Here is an 18,317-nt window from a genome sequence, read left to right on the forward strand (position 1 = left end):
GCAGGACAGCCAATTAAAGTTGGTCCAAGGTAGGCATGCGATACTCTACTTTAAGTTTCAGTAGTTCTGCATTCTGTACAGGCTACTTGATTGAAATTCAAGAATGTGGATTTTCTAAGTGAGTATGTGTGCGTGCGTGCGTGCTGTGTGTGTGTGTGTGGGTGGTGGGGGGGGTCTAAACTTTGAACTATAGCAATTTATAATGATTCATGATCTGACAGACTTTTGTCTGAAAGTTCTTATCATGACGAATGATTACGTTTTATGTTTGAGAGCCTGTGGAAATACCCGTAAAATGTGTAGTCTGCATATTCACACACACTTTCGCATTTCAGCAATTAAGCGTTGTGATATATATAAATTATAAAGCCCTAGATTGATTGAATACTTTATTATCATTTTGCACAAAAAAAGCACAGAAAAGTACAGTTCAATATACAAGGTCTGCTGCTATTGAGGATTTTAAACCCAAGAAAGCATATGGCTGGTTTTCATTGGGATTGGGGTCCTTTGTACTCAATTCATCGAAACATTTAATGACAGACAAATATACACTACTATGCAAAACATCATATAAACAGTTTGAAAACAAAAATATGTAGGCTACATACAGTACAGCCATATTATGCTGAATTATATGACTTAATGATTGCAATTTTAGGCTACTTCCTGATGAGAAATATGAGTCCAGATATGTCATTGCTGTGAACCACAGTGGTAGCAGTAGGCAGTAGACAAGAGCCAAACCGCTAAACCAGGGGGCCTTTTTGGTGCTTCGGCTATAATTTGTACTTGGCATTCTTCAGTTTAATTAGGCTACTTAGTGCGGTGAAACGACAACTTGTTTATGGCGTTTTGTGAACACACGGCTTATTGATTATGTTGTTAAATAGTATGAGCAATCGCTGATTCCTATCATTCTTATTATTATTCACATCACTGCTGCAGAAAGCTTGATACATGCCCTAGCTGTCTCCACCGACTTCATCCAGGCATGAGTAAATGATGTAGCTATCTACACATTGTCTCTTGCGTTTCGTCTGTCTGCCATTGCAAATGGCAAATTGTGTTAATTTAACTTATGGGTCAGCTTTTACACTGTCAGAGTTAATTGATCTGTCTTTTTTGCTGTGTTTGATTAGCCTTTTGTTGATACAGTACCTCCTGACCTCCATAACCTATAGCTAATCTCTTTCAACAAGTTTCTCCCATCAGCACTTTCCATGAGTCATGCATGTAAAATATGATAAACAAACAAAGGAAAGGCTCTGTCTGCCCACAGGCCTACCCGTATACCCCCCCACATACACCTAGTCACTTAGCACAGGTACTGTTGGAGATGTGATGATTTTGATTTGTTGTGTCACATAAAAGCAGACACAGAGGACTTCTAGAATGTCATGCGAGGACATGTCGTCATTGTGGACAGACAGACAGACAGACAGGATTGTGTCCCCAGCTGCCACCAATGAGCGCAGTATTCACTTTCATGGGACAGTGGAGTGGAGTCATAACAGCAGGATCTTGTATTGATAAAGATGTGACTTAAACCAGCATGTGTGAGAGGCTTTTCATTTGGATGAGAAAGAAGGGATGAAAGGAAATGTATGAGGCCCTGAGAGAGAGAGATGACAGAGATATGGAGTTTGAGCAGGGCCCCCTCCCTTGTTCTGTACTCAAACCGACACATGTACGCACGTGCGTGCACGGGCAGGCAGGCACACACAGACACACACTCGCACACACGCACTCACAAACACACACAGACTCCCCCTTTTTCCCATAGATGAATTTGAGATTCGAGGGCTTGGGCATGACGTAAACCACATTGACGCGAACATCAGTCAAAACTACAGGGTTGTGAAAAGGGACAGGAGTGAAAATGGGGTGGGAAAAAAAGAATATAACAAATCAAAGAGGAGATTTGGTGACTGAGGAGGAGAAAGTGATGACAGACTGCATTTTGCTCAAAGTGCGGAAAAACTAAAAGGTTGACAAAGTAGGAGGGCAACTTTTGCAGTAACAGACAGTGACAGTTTAAGAATGGCAAAAAGTCAGTTGATGATGTACCCATTATTACTATAATAGCAATCTGGGAACCCATCGCCAAATAAAAAGGAAAAACAGCGCCCTCTGCTGTTTTTTACTGTTTCACTTGGCTCTGGGAGGAGCTCAACGTAGCACCCGTGCGCAAGGAAACCGGGTTTTTTGGTCTACCCTCAGCGCTCCACTTCCGGTGGTGCGCTTATGTTTTCATTCCCACTAACAATATTTCTACACGGAACACTAACACCACTTCTCCCAGAGAAGAGAGGATCGTTTTGGTTATAAGCCCACTTGTTTCTATGATGAAAGAGCAAGTTAAAATGTGAATATCTTTCCGTGGTTTTGTCTGCTCCGAGGACGCTATTGTTAAATGAGTTTCGGTTTGTTTTCAGTGGGAAGCGAGAGCACAGACAGTAAATCCCGGCCACTACATTTGATTGGGTAAAGTGCTGCCTGCTTACTGATCTGAAGGCACGCCCACTTGTAGGCCAGTGCGTACACGTTATGACGAACCCCCCCGACAGATTCAAGCGGAGAGCAGAATCTGTTCTTGAGAGATTACTATAATAGTAATCTCTCAAGAACAGATTCTGCTCTGCGTTTGAATCTGTCGGGGGGGTTCGTCATATCGCAGTGCGTGCTTTACCCAATCAAATGTAGTGGGCGGGATTTACGTGTCTGCCGATCCTTCCCCACTAGAAACAAACCGAAACTCATTTAACAATAGCATCCTCGAAGTGAAAGGCTGAAGGCAGACCAAAACCCCGGTTTCCTTGCGTACGTGTGCTAAGTCGACTTCCTCCCAGAGCCAAGTGAGATAGTAAAAAACAGCAGAGGACGTTGTTTTTCCTTTTCATTTGGCGATGGGTTCCCAGATTGCTATAATAGTAATAACTGAATTTGATCTTGTAATGAATGAGGTTGATATTCATTAACAACCTCTATTCCTATTTAGCCAAAGCAATGGTCATTATTAGTCTGAATATACGGTCTGTCATTTCATGGCCTAGAGTTTGGCCTCCCGTCTATAAAATCCCCCTTTCTTCACTTTAATTAGGTTAATGGTTTCAGTGGCATTTGTGTGCGGACTGAGACTCCATAGAGGGGAGATCACACAACATCACACAACAGCGGGTGAAGGAGGAACACGAGTAAGAGGAGTGAGAGACACACATCTGAAGTGCTGCAAGGCATTTTTCCCTCGTTGTGTACAGGCTTTGTAACTTTTACCCATTTATCCACCCAGTCACCCACACCACACCACAGCACTGCTCAGCTCAGCCTCCACTGAATCGGATCTGTATAAAAGCAGGACTGTATTTTCTGCACCCCTTCCCTTCTGCCTCCATCTTGTTCTCCACCCAATACTCTCTTCTCTACTGTTTCTAATCAATGTTCATTCTTTCCTCATTCTCCTCAGGTCCTTCTTGCAACACTTTTCTCATCTCATCTCATCTTTCGTGTGTGGCTCACAGAGGTTGGAGTCCCAATCTTTCTATCTATGAACTAACCATCCTTCATCCATTTCCCATTAGTCTCTCACCTCCACCCAGCCCATACTCTGTCTTCCTGTAGCCAAACTCTCTGCCCTGTCCTTTGCTCCTCTGTACTCTCCTTACTTCTAATTTCCTCTCCTCTCTTCCCTCACCTCCTTCCCCTTTTCTTCGCCTCTCCTATTTTGTCCTCTCCTCCTTTGTCCTCTCCTCTCCTTCCTTGTCTTCTCCTCTATTCTCCCCCCTTCTCGTCTACCCCCCCCTCCCCCTCCACCATGTCTGTGTCAGTGAGGAACACTCCGCAGCGCAGGCGTTCCATGGGTCCTGTCTCGCCCAAACGCATCTACAGGAACCTCTCCGTGAGACTAAGGGGTGGAGACTCGTCAGTTGCCGGGGAAACGGACACGCCCAGACACCCGTCCAAGGCTGCAACAGCTGTAAGATATTTTGGTGTTTTTTCTTTTGGTCATGTTGAAAGGCTCACCTAGCAGTGTTTCACGTTGTACACTGACCCAGTCCAGTGGCGTCCCCAGGATTTACATTTAGGGCAGGCGAGATTCCCCCCCCCCCACCCCCCCTATTACCCCCAAAAAAGAAATTTCAACTCAATAAAAAATCGGCAAAAGTGGCCGTTTTCAAGATGTTTTGTCAATTATCTCTGGAACAGAAGGTCCAATCTGCTCAGTTCAAAGCTTGTTGGATGCGTGACTTTGAGGACAATAAGCATGCAATGACACCTTTTCGGTTTATTTGGGTTCTTTAGAGGAGGCGAGATCTTAGTTGGGCAGGCGACCGCCTGCCCTGCCTCTACAGTGGGTACGCCACTGACCCAGTCACTGTTTGTTTATTAAGCCATGGTAATTGGCACTTGATTCTGCCATCGCCCCAGTTCACATTCATGTGTCTTAAATATTATATTCTCTCTTTCTATATTGTCTCTCTTTGTACTGAAGCTCCTGATCACCTTTTCGATATTCACCCAATGTCTCTCTCTCTCTCTCTCTCTCTCTCTCTCTCTCTCTCTCGTGTTAGTACAAGACCCTGTGGGATGCAGTGGAAAATGAGGACACTTTGGCTGTGCAAAACTTGCTGTCCAGGGACCGTACCAACTGTGGAGGGGGAGGAGGCGTGTGGGAGAGAGGAGAGAAGAAAGAGAGGGACTGGGAAAGAGAGAGGGAGAAGGGGGTGAACAGGGTGAGCGATCAGGGCCTGGTCCCCTTGGACGTGGCTGCTCTCACCCACAATTCTCCTCTGTTCCATGTGTTGACAAAGGCTGGAGCCCGACACAATCCTGTCTGTGAGTGCACTTAAAGTCTTCAATAAACCTATAGAGCAGTGGTTCCTAAATGATGTGCCAAGTCATACTAGTGTGCTCATATAGAAATCCAGGTGTGCCTCGGGATTTTGTGAGAAGCACACTATAAGAGTACTTTGTGAGCACTCATTTCCTAATACACAGGCAAATTCTGTAACCTCAATCTTATATTTTAACTTTTTATTTTGGGCAATTTATTTATTTTTATTTTTAGAATAGCAGATGTACAAGCACACAATGCTTCACATTTTGACGCATAATCACAATGTGGCGCATCTTTGCTTTGAATACAGGTGTACCTTGAGATTTTCACTTGCCCTTTGGTGTACCTTGGGTATAAAAAGTTTAAAACCCACTGCTATAGAGTCTGAGGGTAAGAAAGCGTTGGGGGAAGGCATTGTCGATAAATCTTACTACCGTTTGACTATGCTGTGTGCAAATGTGTAAAGCAAGCAGTGTATAGTGGATTTGTATGTTTTCACAAAACTCAGATTAGGTTTAGTAAAACGTGATCCAAATGGCAGAGGATGGCTTTTAAAATGATGCAGAGATCCTTATCTCTTGGTATATAAAGCAACACAAATTCTGTTCAAATTTCTCAATTGTTTTTACAATCTCTCCATTTGTTTTTCTGCCTCCCCCTGTCTGTCTCTCTCTCCCTCCCTCCCTCCCTCTCTCTATCTTTCTCCAACACTCCCACTCTTTCTCCCTTCTCCTGTCCTTGCTTCAATCCCTGTCTCTTTCATTCCACCTCTCTCTCTCCTCTCCCCATCAGTATGTCGACCTACAGATTGGGCATTGAAGCTGGATGCTCTGGTGGAGCTGGCAGGCAAACGGGTGGACGAGAAGAAGGAGGAGTTACAGCAGAAAGCAGGGGCGGGGCCACACGCACAGGCTGATGCCCAGAGACAGCTCCGCCTTTGGACCCTCAGGCAGCAGCTGTACTGCAGGATGAGGGAGAACTTCCACAACACAGGTCAGAGGCCACGGTTCAGCTGTAGGGTTAGAAAAACATTTTTTAAACAGTGGTTTGGGACCCCAGCTACGTCACAGGCCTGTTCCTTCGTATTCCCCACGGGCCAAGAATAAGCTAATGTTTTAACGAGACTTGTCTCAGGAGAATGTTTCAAGAACCCACTGGCTAGACTCATTAAGAGCAAAACTAGACAAAGGCAGTCTCAAATCGCAAAACCAGTGGTGATTAGATCGAGGGCTAAGGGGCTGGGAAAGTTGATTTCTACTCAGCTCTCAAGGGGAACTTCCTTCCAGAGAAAATGTACAATGTGCGTGAGCCCAAAGGGTTGAACATTCAGACATATTTATTTCAATATGACCACATATTCTCATACATTTTATCATTGTTTTGTGTATGTATCAGTCTTCTTTTGATGCTCTGTCTATGTCCTGTCCCCGTTTCTCCAGATCTTCCTGGACCTCCAAGTCATGTATCCATCGTGGTGACCAGCACCTCTTCACTGTTTGTAGTGATCAGAGAGTCAGAAAGTGGCACCACAGGGCTAATCACCCGCTACAGAGGTGGGTGGATGAAAGAAGTTGTATGCATAATGGATGAATCGATGGGAAGGTGGGTGAATGAAAAGGTACAATATAAATAGCAGGGTGAATAAACAGGATGAATGGTAAGATGATGTGTGGATGAATGCATGGACTGATAGATAGATGGATGTGGGAAAATAATTATGATTTACTGGTATGAAACATTTCTTTGGTAGCAGACAGATACACTGTATGATCCACATTATTATCCAAGTACGATTGCTGTACAATACTTGTTGCCTTGTTAGAACTGCTTACGACTCTTTCACAGTCGTATTTGTCTGCCAAAGATAGATCACACCTAGGCACACTGAGTACCCGAAACAGTAAACATCTCTCCATCCCCGCTTCTCTCTGTGGGGTTTTGAGTAAAGCCAGGCAGTAATCTGTCAGTGGAATTGTCTCGTGTCTGCAGTGGAATGGAGTACCTCAGCCAGTTTCAAACGCGTCCTCGGCTCAGTCCAGGTTACAGACACCAAGACTCCAACATACAGCATCGCAGGACTTACAATGGTAAGACACACGCGCGCACACGCACACACACACACACACACACACACACACACACACACACACACACACACACACACACACACACACACACACACACACACACACACACACACACACACACACACACACACACACACACACACACACTCTTATACTTATCCCTTTCCCCATCATCTCCTGTTCTGAGCCATAACGTCCTGTAGGCAAACACTTAGCTATCTGGAATGCTTCATTTAACCAGATGAATTAGTAATGACTATGAGTGGTGTGTGTGTGATGTCTTTGCCCTGGAGTGGGCTTCTCATAAGGTTAATGTACATGATAATAATAATGTGTCGCTCTGATGCTTGCCCAAATAAAGGGAGTCCATTACTATGTGAGAGTGAGTGCCTACAATGTGAAGGGATGGGGCTCGTCCCAGAGCTCTACTCCAGCCAGTGCTGCCCCCTCCAGTGAGTATTGTGAATTTGCAGCCTTTGATAAATACCCTAAACTCTATTATTTCTCACAATCTAATACAATTGCTTGCCCGACATCTAAGTTTTATGTTGAAGAAGTGGAATCCACCCATGGCTGGCTCAGAAGTACTGAATACAAGGGATTCATTAAAAGAAAATGGGCGACTAACTACTGTCAAATAAAGCAGAAACAACAAAGTAAAGAGAAAAAAAGAGAGATTTATTGTGCTAATATAAATGCAAAACAGAAGCACTTATCAAAATATGACCATAGATTATGTCACACATCTGCTGCTGCTGCTGCTGCTGCTGCTGCTGCTGCTGAATCATTACCATAGTTGACTAACACAATGAAGACAGACTGTGAAAAATGAGCCTTAGACATGACAGCGTGGCTTGAATGAGGAATCAAACTTACGCAGTCGAAGCACATAGAAGGTTTCTCAGGCAGTTGCTCCTGTCTACTAATCACCATGGACCCATGGACCCAGCTCGCTCACTCTGTGCTTTCCTGAAAATTTGATCTTGACGTCGGAGTGATTTTCTCAGATTTTCTCAGATTAGTTTGATTAGATCAATAGACAAATTAAGTTTTAGCAGGGTTTCTTTTATCTTACATTTTTTGTTCTCTATTTTCTCTTTTCTCTTTTAGGCTGGAGGGAGTGCATTGGTGTGAAGACACAGATCAGGAAGCAGGAAGGCCTGATGCAAAAACTCCTAGAACAGACAAGAGAGCCTCATTACAAAGGATTCTGCATTGGTAAAATTGGTTTAAATGGTAGAAGCAGTAGTAGAAGTGGTAGTTGTAACAACACTGCTTATATTATTGAGTAGTATAACTTTGTTTTGTTTTTGCATTTCCACTGCTACTTATGTGAGTATGTGAGTACCAGACACTTTCAAATTCCAGTGTTGTGTACTTTGCTGTAATTGCTGACTTACCAGACACAAGCTGGATAGTCCTCCTGTGGCAGCAGTACTGTATGTACAGCACGTCCCACTCTACTGGAACTATCATTTCCAGAAGAGCTAGTAAAATATGTGAGATTGGGGCTTGAAAGCCAGCATGTTTAGGTATAGCTAAAACACCAAATAATCTCAATAAGTGAATCTGCATATCCTTTGCACTTTTGGTATTTTCTGTACTTTATTCCATTTTGTCTGTATTAGATAAATTTTATCTGTTGTATATTTACATCATTACAGAATATAACAGAGAAAATAGCTTCACTATATAATTTATTTATTTTTTTGTGTTTATTTTATTTTATTCTGTTTATATTTTCTCTTTATTAGATGGATCATGCACCATTTCTGAATGTCCTAAAGAGAAAAAAGATATTCACCAATTAACACTCTCCTCTCCTCTCCTCTCCTCTCCTCTCCTCTCCTCTCCTCTCCTCTCCTCTCCTCTCCTCTCCTCTCCTCTCCTCTCCTCTCCTCTCGTCTCGTCTCCTCTCCTCTCCTCTGCAGAGAACTCTAAGCCCTTGAGCCCCACCAAGCGCCTGTCTGTGACCCGAAGCATCAAGCAGCTGTTCCAGTCAGCTACTAAGTTTGTTCGTCTGCTGCAGAGGTAAAGACAAATCTGTCTTGCCTGTTCTGTTCCTCTGTTCCTGGTCTCTTGTTGTGGTGGGGTGGGGGATTTAATAGTTATTTATATTCTCTAATTTAGACTTGACTTAAAAACATATTCTATTAATTTCAATGGTACTCCAATTCCAATGGCACTTTTTTTGTGATTAGATAGTGTGTGTGACAAGGCCAGGAAGGAGTGTGGTGGCGGGGGGGCATATTCTGTATTATGTGACCTGTTGATTTGTTCTGCCTTTGTATTCACATGGTCTCTTTTTGGTATCTACTTGCTTAGGGGAGTGTACCTGGCAACAATATTCTACCACAAGGAAAACATCCTGTTAACAGCAGAGGACCAACTCCCGTTAGTGGAGATCCAGTGCTGCTCCACCTCCATCACCCAGGACTTCCTGTGGTTTGCCAAGGTGAACTGTCAGTAGCTCTGATGTTGCCAATATATGCAGTGAGGGTTTTCTTTCTACCCCCCCCCCCCCTTTTAATAAATTGTTTTCTCCCCAATTTTAGTTGTAGTGCCAATTCCTCTTGAACAATGCAAATTACATGATTACATTACATAATCCCTGTCACAACACAGACAATCACATGTGATGTCTCCTCCAATACACATTTAGGGCCCTATTTAGATCTATGGCACACATAACGCAGGGATCAAATTGTGTCGGCGGTGTTTCCCCACCAATAGTGAGAAGTAGGTGCGTTATCTGGGCGTTAAGGTCGGCACTCTGAATTCAGAGGTTAAGCCTCTGAATTAGTCACGGGTGTGTTTTGGGTGCCCTATTTCAGATAGAAATCATTGCTATTGACTGGTTGTTCAATAACAATAACAACCTGCCTCGCCATCTCTTTAATGAACAGAAAATACATTTTCAGGTGAGTTGCCAATTTCATTCAATCAAGAGAAAGTACCCATTTATCAGCTTCAGTTTGATAGTGTTCCAGTTTAAAATGTGTCTGCTCATTTCTTTGTGTCATTACTTCCAATTTCACTTGTTTATCCTGTATCCTATGAGGTTTCTCTCCTGATTGGATAAAATTGGTGTCCTGACCTGAAATGTATTTTTCTGTTTACTAAAGAGCCGGAGAGAGAGTGAGACCCCTGTTACTGAACAAACACACACATAAATCATTGCTATCAAAATATAGACCCATTTAACACTTTATTTGATTGAATTTGATAAGAAAATTACTTACTGCAACGTTAAACCACCAATTAAAGCATGACAAAGCTGATGGATCCTTGTGTCAGAGCTCTATGGATATTTACGACAGTAAGTGTTAACTGCTGTCCATTGAGCAGAGACGGATAAAAAAAGCCAGGACGCAATGGGTTCACAACCTTCTATCAGTAATAAAGTGTAGGCTGCTACTAATTGAAATACATTTCTATCCCTTTCTCTCTCCCTCCCTCTCTCAACCCACATAATTGCAACATTGAGGGTTTGGGCCCAGCTCAAGTCCTGTCACCCTCCTGCTGTTTCCTGTCTCACTCTCTCTTGTACACAGTAAAATCTTACTGAAAGTGTAAACAATTTACCTGAGTATTATCTAACGGTAAAATGTTGGTACCTTTAATCTCTCCATTTACCTCCGTGTTGTAGCTGTCGTGTGCGTGGCAGCAGGTTCCTTGGCTCCAACAGGCCCTCTCCTCTGCTCACTCCTCCCCCTCATCCCTCCTTCAGAATAGACACAACATCCTGAGAGCTGTCGCCCAGCTGCAGGTAGGACATTAAGCAGCTTATTGTTCATTTTACAAAAAAAGGTTAAACTGCAGTTAATTACCATTTTTAATCATCCTCTCTTCTTATTCCTGCTCTTCCATCATCGCTTTAGTTTACTCTCATGCATGTTACTCTATCTCCATTCTTTTCTGGTCGATTATTTCATTGCTGCTGTCTTCCAATTCATCTTCCTCTCCACTTTCTGTCTCTCCAGTCATCCCTGGGGACTATGGATCTGGGCCAGGTTTACTATGAACCCCTGAAGGACAGGCAGGGCAATGTCTTGCTTGTTACTGTCAGGGACTTCCCAAACCCTCCAAGGTTAGTGTTAAAAAGCATCATTATATAATACAGTCATGAAATATGATTATAATATTAGGCTACGGTAACTTGAAAATATAAATAATATAAGTACAATATAGAGGTTGTATACCAGTTGACAGTTGACCGTGAAGGAAAGCCAGCAGTGAGTGTGTTGCCTGCTGCTGCTGGTCATTAAAAGGCAGTAACGCTTCGAACCCACCAAAAAAGCATCCACACACACGCTTTTTGCGTGTGCAGGTTTGTGCGTGACTGTTCTAGCCAAACCTGGCCACAACAGGATGTCTGGTCTGGTCAATGCATTTCAATGAGAATGCCCGCACTTATGCTTGTGTGCCTGGTGGGTTTCAAGCGAAAGGCATATTGGGAGTGCTTCATAAAAAATGTTTTTTTAATGTAATTTTGGTACTGTTAATTCACAATAATACCATTGTACAGTTAGAACAGTTGTGTAACGAACTCGATTGGAATCTAAATCTCCCGCATGGGATCCCAAACCACTGCCAGTCCATTGGGAAACCTTCCTGGTTAATCATTTTGGTTTAATAGGTCTCAGGCAGAGATAAGACAATTAGTACTACTAGTGCAGTACCTGTTGTCGGCGGGTACTATCTATTTACGTCTACGGTGACGTTAGTACAGGCCCTGATGTTTTGTGCTTTTTACATTTGCATGCATGTTTGTTTTCCTTTCCAATGAATGTTCTGCCTTGTGCTTTCAGCGTTCCTGACCCTCCACTCCACTGGGTGCCCCTGACACGTCTGGAAAAGAACCGTGGTAGAACCCCTCTGCTACCAGAGCCAACAGCCATGGACACACTCACAGAGCAGCTCAAGGTTAATTTGTGTTTGTTTTTTAGTGTGTGTCTGCACGAGAGAGAGAGAGAGAGAGAGAGAGAGAGAGAGAGAGAGAGAGAGAGAGAGAGAGAGAGAGAGAGAGAGAGAGAGAGAGAGAGAGAGAGAGAGAGAGAGAGAGAGAGAGAGAGAGAGAGAGAGAGAGAGAGAGAGAGAGAGAACTCTTTCTGAGCACTTAATGATTGCAGAAAATATATTGAGAACTGTGTAGACTCTATGTACTTGTTTGTAGAACTTCTCCTCTCTGCTCTATGCAACACAAAATAATCCCACAAAGAATCTGAATTCAATCAGCAAGCCCAAATAAAACGAGACAAAGAAACCAAACCACAGTGGAAGAAAACAACTAATGAAACAATCTCTCAAACCTCACAACCCTCCTCCCCTCATTCTCTCTCTCCAGGAGAAGTTGTCCTTCCACAGACACAGTATTCAGTGGGCCCAGCCAGGCCTGTACGTGGGCATCCTGAAGCTGTGCAGTTCTGTTGAACAGATCAGGGTTCTGGTACCACAGAGGCTGCCAAACCTGCTCTGCCACACACGAGTCCGCCATAACCCTCATGTGTCCAGGTAATGCCTCTAAAGCTGCAACGTCCCAATGCAGTCCATCAGGAGTAAGCTAATTTTGTGTAGGTTTAGTGCGGTTTAAGATTGAATATACCTTGCTGCATGCTTATACCCCGCACTAGTTATTGTAAAGATTTCATAGTCTAAGGAATGTTCTGTCTTCCTGATTGTTGTGGCTACCGTCTCCTTGTGTGATAGGGAAGAATGGACGTGGCTACAGAGCCACGTTTTCAGCACAGCCGGTGGCAGCGCTCAGAACCTGTTAAGTGGCGAGGACGAGAGCCTGATGGAGAGCAGCGGGCTTGGAGAGTTTGGTAGATCCCTAAGGGCAGCAGTCACTCTGCTTCTGACGAAGCTCAACATCCCCCTCTACAGGGTAAACATGGTTTCACTCCATTACCTCAAATCTCTCACCTACCATTTGACCCCCAATACCAGAGTCTATTCTATTGAGGGTCATCTCCAACCCTCACAGAGTTTAACAGACTTTAACCAGGATATACCGTCAGATAAACCCGTTTTGGGGTTATCAAATGGGTATTTTCCATTGCAGACATTACATTGAATTAGAGTCAGGTCACCTTGAAAAGGCAACACATCATCTTGGCATCCCAGAACCCCCCCCCCCCCCGTATGATTCTTACAGCCCACTGTACTGATTGTTGAATTTGTCTTCCAACATCAATGATAGTCAAATGCTACAAACAGCAATAAATTATTTATAAATAATGCTACTACTACAATTACTGTTTGTGAAACACAAGATCTGCATTTTATTTCATGATTACAATGCAGTGTGTTTTTGTTGCAGGCATATCAGTATGGGGTGTATACCCGGGAGCTCCTGCAGTTTGGAGACAAAGTATCTATGCTGCTCCTGCTGCCTCCCAGTGAGGACTTCAGCTCCAGTTACTGGCCTCTGGTGGGGACTAAGGAGCCTGGCCTCACCATGCCCTTGCAGGTCTTTGAGCTGGGTAAGTACAGGAGCTTACGGATTCCTGTGTTTCAAAGAACAGTGGTCACAACATGGTTTTAGTTTAGATAAATAAATGATAAAGACACCAATTGTGTAAGTTCTAGAAAACATGGCACTGTACTATCCACTTGTACCAATGATACTTTAAGTGGGACAATACATAAACATATAATTCCTTTTTTTTAATTTTATTTTTAAACTTTTTATATTACTATATTATTACTGTAGTCTGTAACTTAGTTTTTCTTTTTCCCTCAGTTTCTCTTGGGGATTAGTAGACCAGTAAACCACAGTGGTAATCATTGGAGAGGTCTCGCTTGTATCTTGCATCCGTGTTGCATCAGTGCAAACTGCACATATGCTACTTTTGCAGAGCAACTCCAAGTACCTGAGGGTGGACAATTAGAACAGCAGTGCAGGACAGTGAGGACACAGAAAAAAATCTGGAACAACTAAAGCGGCTATATCTCTAAATAAGTGTTCAGCAAACTGGGGCTCACATGACAGAAGAGCAGCCTATATGCATACATTTAGGGTAAACTTCTCCTCAGATTATTCCTTAAATCTAAAACTATGCCCAAACTGTTACATAACCTTTGAAGTTTAAGATACTGGGTTAGACGGTTTGTATGAATGAAAACTGTCATATTACAATTAAAATAAACCTTTTGCTGTTTTTAAAGTATTTGTTTGTCTCTTCCCTTGACCTCGGCTCAACCCAGTTCACTTCTGGACGTATGAGCGAGACTTCCTGTACCAGTATTGCCAGGCTTGGGTAAGGCTGGAACTGGACACCCATCTAGCCCAGCAGGCTCTGAGAGAGGCCTTGGACACCAAAGAGGTACTGGAGGCTCGGGAACGTCTGGGCCACATCACTCAGCTGTCACAGGTAAAAATCTCATTTTTGGGATATAGGCAAACCATCCTGAAGCGCTGAATGCATAGTGGATTGGAGTAACTGTGGCACAGTGGTAAAATGGGTTGGATTAGGCTGAATATACGTATTGTGAGTGGGTGTGTTGCAGGTGGACTCAATCATGGCCAATCAAATAGTCAAATCTACAGCACCTCAAACAGACGCCATGAGCAGATGATGTGAAATTACACAAATAGTGTTCCTTGTTGACACCACAATTCCAGTGTGCTGCTGATTTGCAATTGACATACCCCATAACTACACCCCCCACCTACAACATCCTAAACCTCTTCTCCCACTGGCGCACGACGAGCCCCAAAAATACCAAACTCAAGCAGGCAAGAATACATGTGCCCATCCGTTGCGTGTCTATTGCTAGTACATTTTTTCAACTGCCCCAACTTTGGGTACATTTATTTTACATTTCAGCAAAGCAAATGTGAATGTTAATATACCAGGTCCACATGTTGTTCTCAATATAGACTGTATATGATTTGTCATGTTTGGGTACAGCTTCAAATACGTTTGGTAGGAGTGTCTGGAAAATCACCATGGTCCTGTTTTTCATCAAACTCTAGCACACTCTACACTCAGTTTAGATCCTGCTGTTCATACATGCACCATAACCATCCCATTACATTTGAACTTGTTCCTGTAGCGTCTCGACGCAGTGTGGCGAGATTCCCGCTGGATCATGGACTGTCTGCAGTGTGTTCGGTCCAGGCAGTGGGTGGGGGCGGTGCCCCTGGGCCTGGTGATGGGAGGAGACCCTCCTCCACCTCCTGACACAGAGGAAGAGGAGGGGAGTCTGACTGCCAGACTGACTTGGCCACATCGGCAACAAGCACAGAGAACTGTCTCAGGTATGATATTAAGGAGGATTATGACGATCCTAATGTGAAAATGTCCTCGTCTACTCTCACAAGACCTATTCAAGGTTATGTTAAACATTCTGCAGCAGAGAACTGTGAAGACATAGTCTTCAAAGTCTGAAAAAAAGATCTTAACTTATTTGAACTTCTTTCCCTTTCAGAGACCTTAGAGACCTTAGTCAGCATGAGCCCTGCAAATGTTGTCAGTGTTGAGGTCTCCACTCCAGCAGGAAGCCTGTTGGTCGTTCAGGAAGAGGCCGCTATGGTTTTAATGGAGGGTGTGGCTAAGGGGGGGTACCCCGTTGATGTCAACGCCCAATCAACCATGGACCTGACCACCATTGGTCAATCGGAATTAGGGTGCGAAAGCGCTTTAATTCAGTCGGTAATAGAACCCGCTGTCGTCAGCCAATCGGATGTGGGATATGATGCTTTGGTGGAAGCAGAGCCCTACAGCGTGGAGACCGATATTCCACCCAGTATTAGTGAGGTGATCGAACCCATGGAGATGGCAGAACTGGTGCATATCTTGCCCACACTAAGTCGCATAGATGAAGAGAGTCTTCCGAGTGACCCAGCGACACCATCTGTTCTGGAAATGCTTGAGAGCTTTGGGCTGGGGATTGGTGAAAGCCAAGAGTTGACAAACGAAGCCGAGAGTCTCTCACACTCAGACATCTGTCCTAGTGACAGCAACAGTGGGACAGCAGAACTTGGTTGGGAAGAGGCGGTCTGTGAGACCACAGTTTTGCCGGGTCAAGACACGTCTGCTGTGAGATGGGATTCACCCCCACAGGAAGCAGCGATGATGCCGCTTCCCAACAAGGGGAACTTTATTCCATTGAGGAGCCAAGTGGAGTGGGACAGCTCCTCTTACATGTCCTGATGATGTCTTTTACGAGCCTGGATAACTTGCCAAACTTTTCAGCACAGCATGGTGACTTCAGGCACACATCCTGACCACTAAATCCCTGATGTTGCCTCTGAGCCTACAGGGAAGGACATTTTATTTTTCTAGATGGTGCTGCAGTTTGCTCACACAAACAGATTTTTGGGTCATTGTAAGCATTAAGGATACATCTTCATCAACATCCTTATTCTACAACACACAAAGGGCCCTATTTTGTGCGGCGTCTTATGCCTTATGACTAATCTTATTAGGCATGTTTTATTATTTTGAAAAACATTTTAAAATAGGAAAAATAGCCGATATACAGCGACTTGTTAAAAGGTTTTTCAAAGTCATAAAAAATGCCTATTAAGATTAGTCATAAGGCAGCATGCATGAAAATCTGTTCGTATACTGCAATAAGGATATCAGTTTTGTCTGTATACAATAAGCCAGACATCCTTTACTTTCATTTTCAGTGGTACTTTTGGCTCTTGTAATCTCTATCTCAAAGGAATTTCTTCAAGTTTCATCAGCATTTTGACTCTAAACTCCAGTTACTTGGCTATTCTGAATATTACAGACTGGATATAAGCTTTTCATAACCATATAACTGAAACACTGAAAATTACCCCTCAACAACCTACTATAGGGCAAAGTGGCAAACTCAAGATCACAGCCTATTTTAGACACAGACAATACTGTACCTACAGTACCAATAACTGTCTGTATTAACTTCTACCTATCTCTTACTATAGTTACATCTATTCTGTGATATAGGATTCAGTGCATTAGATAATCTGATGGGAACAATTACAAGTTCAAATTTGAGATGAAGCCACTACAGTGTAAGGCTAAAGTGAAGAATGCCACTCATCGCCTGCAGGACTGAGGATATTGATATCATATATATATATATATATATATATATACTGTATATATATATATATATATATATATATATATATATATATATATATATATATATATATATATATATATATATATATATACACTGAAACAATAGCAATATAATACTATTATAATGCTGTTAATTCAATGGTCTATATTAGTAGTATATATTGTATGTAGGGGTGGTGGCAGGGATGGGGTGAGATTTAACAAATTACACTTAAGTGGATATTTGAAAACAGGTCAAAAACTTTGTTCAACTGATAATTTGTATTATTATTTTTCTTATTGGGTGCAGGTTAATAGACAGAGGCTACAACCTTGGAAGTGTCATCTGATTTTGAAAGTTTAGCTCCTACCCACAAAATAAAAATTACAATTCAGCAATTTTAAGTGTCTTGATTGTCATGATAGAATTATTTCAAGATAATGTTAAGTGTTAGCCTATTTTTTGGTTCAAACAAAAAGTTTTTCTTTAAAATGTTAAAGCTCTATAGGCTATTCTGATAGTAATCATTGCTATAGTGTGTTTGTTCAATAATATTTTCAGCGGGGTTGCCAATTTTAGCTAATCAAGAGAGATTACCCATTTGTCAGCTTCAATTTATAGTGTTCCAGTTCCAATTTTGTCTGCTCAGTTCTTTGTCATCAATTCCCAATTAACGTGTTGTACCCTCTCCTGATTGGATAAAATTGTTATCCCGACATGAAAATGCATTTTCTTTCTATTTACTAAAGACTAGAGTTGGGGGGACAGGGACCCCTGTTAGTGAACAAACACTCTAAGCATAAATGATTGCTATCAGAATATAGAGCTCAACACGTATTTTAACGAAAAATATCACTGCACCTTTAATAGGTAGGTTTGTTTTATGCTTTAAATAAATGTTTAACTTGGAACTGTGTTAATGTATTGTTGTTTTATGAAAGATGATGCAAAAACTGCAGTAGGCTATATTTCAAGAATCGATTCATGAAGTACGCTGACGCCCAAAATAAGTGGAGGAAAAAGTACTCAAATGTTTTACTTAAGTAAAAGTATCAATACTGCAATGTAGAAATACTCTGTTACAAGTAAAAGTCCGGAATTAAAAATGTACTTGAGTAAAAGTACAAACGTATTGGCATCAAAATGTACTTAAAGTACCAAAAGTAAAAGTACTCTTTATGCATAATGTCCCATTTCACAAGTTCTCAAAAAAAATCTTTTGAAAATAGCAAATCTACAAGCTCACAATGCATTGCATCGTGACGCAGTTGTGAGCTTGTAGATCGGCTATTTTCAAATGGCCGAAATATATATAGGCCTGAAGTGGT

General features: G+C 42.5%; 1 protein-coding gene across 4 annotated transcripts in view; it reads left to right on the top strand.

The window, feature by feature from the left end:
• The window catches only part of LOC308098303 (ankyrin repeat and fibronectin type-III domain-containing protein 1), a 17,222-nt gene extending 246 nt beyond the window's left edge, over positions 1 to 16,976 (top strand). Inside the window, exons 1-20 of one of the 4 annotated variants that reach the window (XM_080446610.1) lie at positions 1 to 29; positions 3,467 to 3,523; positions 3,828 to 3,976; positions 4,572 to 4,836; positions 5,630 to 5,830; positions 6,277 to 6,390; positions 6,827 to 6,924; positions 7,286 to 7,376; positions 8,035 to 8,142; positions 8,856 to 8,955; positions 9,250 to 9,379; positions 10,574 to 10,693; positions 10,908 to 11,014; positions 11,736 to 11,850; positions 12,272 to 12,438; positions 12,634 to 12,811; positions 13,247 to 13,409; positions 14,134 to 14,300; positions 14,986 to 15,190; positions 15,361 to 16,976. The exon at positions 1 to 29 is cut by the window's left edge and continues 246 nt beyond it. In XM_080446610.1, coding sequence (XP_080302736.1) covers positions 3,857 to 3,976; positions 4,572 to 4,836; positions 5,630 to 5,830; positions 6,277 to 6,390; positions 6,827 to 6,924; positions 7,286 to 7,376; positions 8,035 to 8,142; positions 8,856 to 8,955; positions 9,250 to 9,379; positions 10,574 to 10,693; positions 10,908 to 11,014; positions 11,736 to 11,850; positions 12,272 to 12,438; positions 12,634 to 12,811; positions 13,247 to 13,409; positions 14,134 to 14,300; positions 14,986 to 15,190; positions 15,361 to 16,085 — 3,174 coding nt within the window. In that variant the 5' untranslated portion in view covers positions 1 to 29; positions 3,467 to 3,523; positions 3,828 to 3,856 and the 3' untranslated portion in view covers positions 16,086 to 16,976. Of the gene's footprint in view, positions 30 to 3,466; positions 3,977 to 4,571; positions 4,837 to 5,629; positions 5,831 to 6,276; positions 6,391 to 6,826; positions 6,925 to 7,285; positions 7,377 to 8,034; positions 8,143 to 8,855; positions 8,956 to 9,249; positions 9,380 to 10,573; positions 10,694 to 10,907; positions 11,015 to 11,735; positions 11,851 to 12,271; positions 12,439 to 12,633; positions 12,812 to 13,246; positions 13,410 to 14,133; positions 14,301 to 14,985; positions 15,191 to 15,360 lie in introns of all 4 variants that reach the window. The other 3 variants (XM_080446608.1, XM_080446609.1, XM_080446611.1) reach the window with 3 other exon arrangements.
• Positions 16,977 to 18,317: the final 1,341 nt, after the last annotated feature.

The sequence above is a fragment of the Gymnoscopelus braueri genome (assembly GCF_963280865.1).
Source record: "Gymnoscopelus braueri genome assembly, chromosome: 13".
Lineage (NCBI taxonomy): Eukaryota > Metazoa > Chordata > Actinopteri > Myctophiformes > Myctophidae > Gymnoscopelus > Gymnoscopelus braueri.